This window comes from Sceloporus undulatus, chromosome 7, assembly GCF_019175285.1.
Source record: "Sceloporus undulatus isolate JIND9_A2432 ecotype Alabama chromosome 7, SceUnd_v1.1, whole genome shotgun sequence".
Classification (NCBI taxonomy): domain Eukaryota; kingdom Metazoa; phylum Chordata; class Lepidosauria; order Squamata; family Phrynosomatidae; genus Sceloporus; species Sceloporus undulatus.
The window spans coordinates 46,308,585-46,310,864 of NC_056528.1; the positions used below are offsets into that span (position 1 = coordinate 46,308,585).

At 48.2% G+C, this 2,280-nt stretch overlaps 1 protein-coding gene across 1 annotated transcript in view; it reads right to left on the reverse strand.

Annotated features, from left to right (window-relative positions):
- Positions 1-1,112, reverse strand: part of TBX22 (T-box transcription factor 22) — a 13,083-nt gene extending 11,971 nt beyond the window's left edge. The window contains exon 1 of the mRNA XM_042479560.1: positions 806-1,112. Coding sequence (XP_042335494.1) covers positions 806-959 — 154 coding nt within the window. The 5' untranslated portion in view covers positions 960-1,112. The remainder of the gene's footprint in view (positions 1-805) is intronic.
- Between the last annotated feature and the right edge of the window lie 1,168 nt (positions 1,113-2,280).

The following is a 2,280-nucleotide window of genomic DNA, read 5'->3' on the forward strand; positions in this document are numbered from 1 at the left end:
ATTATTATTATTATTATTATTATTATTATTATTATTATTATTATTATTATTACAGTATTTGTATCCTACTTTACTTCCAGAATTGGGGCCCCAAGTGACCACTGAAATGGAAGGAAGCTACTGCAGCATTAATGCCTTACTGGATGCCTTCGGAGGGAAAGGGTTCATCTGTAAGGGATGGGAAGAGAGAGCACTGAAGAAGGAAGGAGAGAAAGAAAGGAAAGGGAAGGAAAGGAAGATGGAAAGAATGAAAGAAGGGCGGGAGGGAGGAAAAGAAAAAGAAGGAATGAAGAAGGGAAGGATGGAAGGAAACAAAAAGGACGGAAGGAAAGTAAGTAAGAACGGGAAAGGAAAAAAGGAAGGAAGGAAAAGAACGAATGAAAGAAAGATGAAAAGAAGGAAAGAAAGAAGAAAGGAAAAGAGAAGGAAGAAAGGAAGGAAGGAAGGAAAGAAAGAAGGAGGGAGGAAAGGAAGGAAGGAAACAAAAAGAAGGATGGAAGGAGAGTAAGTAAGAAGGGAAAAAAGGAAGGAAGGAAAAGAATGAAAGAAAGAAAGAAAGAAAGAGGGAGGGAAGGAAGGAAGGAAAAGAATGAATGAATGAATGAATGAATGATGAAAATAAGTAAAGAAAGAAAAAAGGAAGGAGGGAGGGAAGAAAGGAAGGAAACAAAAAGAAGGATGGAAGGAAAGTAAGAAAGAGGGGAAAAGAAAAAAGGAATGAAGGAAGGGAAGAAGGAAGGGAAGGGAAGGGAAGGGAAGAGTAGAGAAGAGGAGCGAAGCGAAGCGAAGCGAAGTCGCTGCTTACCGGGGCCCTGGTTCTTGGCGAAGACTGCCGCCGCCTTGTCCGGGGCGAGGAGGGTCTCTTCTTGGTGGAGCCCCCAGACCTTCTTCCTCTTGGCCCCAGGGTTGCCCACCAAGGCCTCCACCGAGAAGGCGTGGGCGCGGGAGCTCAGAGCCATGCCTTGGACCCAGAGAGACCCAGAGAGAGAGGAAGGACCCTCTCCTCCTCTTCCTCCTCCTTCAACCGGCGCCGCTCTCTGGGCGCCCCATCCTCAAGGCAGAGACAGGCAGCGGAGACCCTCCCCAGGAAGGCAGGGGCAGAAAGGGCAGGCAGGGCAAGGCAGCTTCCTTCCTTCCTTCCTTCCTTCCTTCCTTCCTTCCTTCCTTCCTTCCTTCCTTTCTCTTTCTCTTTCCTGCCTCCTTTCTTCTCCCCTCCCTCTCCTTCCTTCCCTTCTCCTTCCTCTTCCTTTTTTACCTCCTTCTTTCCCTTTCCTGCCTCCCTCCCTCCCTTCTTTTCCTTGCCTTTCTCTCTCTCTCTCTCTCTCTTTTCCTTCCTTCCTTTCTCCCTCTCTTTCTTGATCCAGGGAAGGATCTTCCCAGGAGGAGAAGCCAAAGGGGCCAAAGGCAGCCCCGAAGAAGAGTCCGGTGCGAGACAGCAGCCTCCGCTGTTTGTTTTGGAAAGAGTTGGGAGCGCTTAAAAGAAAAGGAGGGCGAGGGAGGGAGGGGGGTCCTAGGAAATGGAGGGATGGGGAAAGGGAGGAGAAGGAGGAGGAGAAGAAGGAGGCAGGAGGAGGAGGAGAGAGCCCCCAAAGGCTCTGCTCCTCTCCATCCCTTCTCTTTGGAAGGCAATTGGCCAGAATGGGACCCTGCTGGGGCCCCTTTGGGCCAGAAATGGACCAGGGATGGAGGGGGGCTTCCCTGGCTCTGCCCCACTTCAGCCCTGGACCGCCATCCCTCAACGACTTAAGCAGTTCCCCCAAAAAAACTCTGCCTCGGATCCCCTCCGAAAGTCGTCCTCAGCAGCATCAGCCTCAGCATCATGGGAAGATGACCACTAACTTCTCACCATTAAAAAGGACTTGCCATTATTATTATTATTATTATTATTTCCAATGTTTTCATTTTTACGCCGCCTTTGTTCCTAAAAAAGGGACCCAAGGCGGCTCACAAGATAAAAAACACTATTTTTTAAAAAAAATCATTTTAATGCCGCCTTTCCCTTGAAAAAAGGACGAGATAAAAAACACTTCTTCTTCTTCTTCTTCTCTTCTTCTTCTTCTTCTTTTTTCTTATTAAATTATTATTATTATTATATTTATTCTATGCTGCTTCCCCCCCCCCCGAAAAGGAACCCAAAGCTGCTCACAAGATGCCATGGCAGCTCAAGTGGTGTCAAACCGGGTTATTTCTCCAGTGTGGATGCAGCCTTACCCAGTGAAACCGCTGCAGCTCTTTGGGAAGCCATCGAAAGGGAAAAGGCAGCCTCTTTCCAGCCTGAAG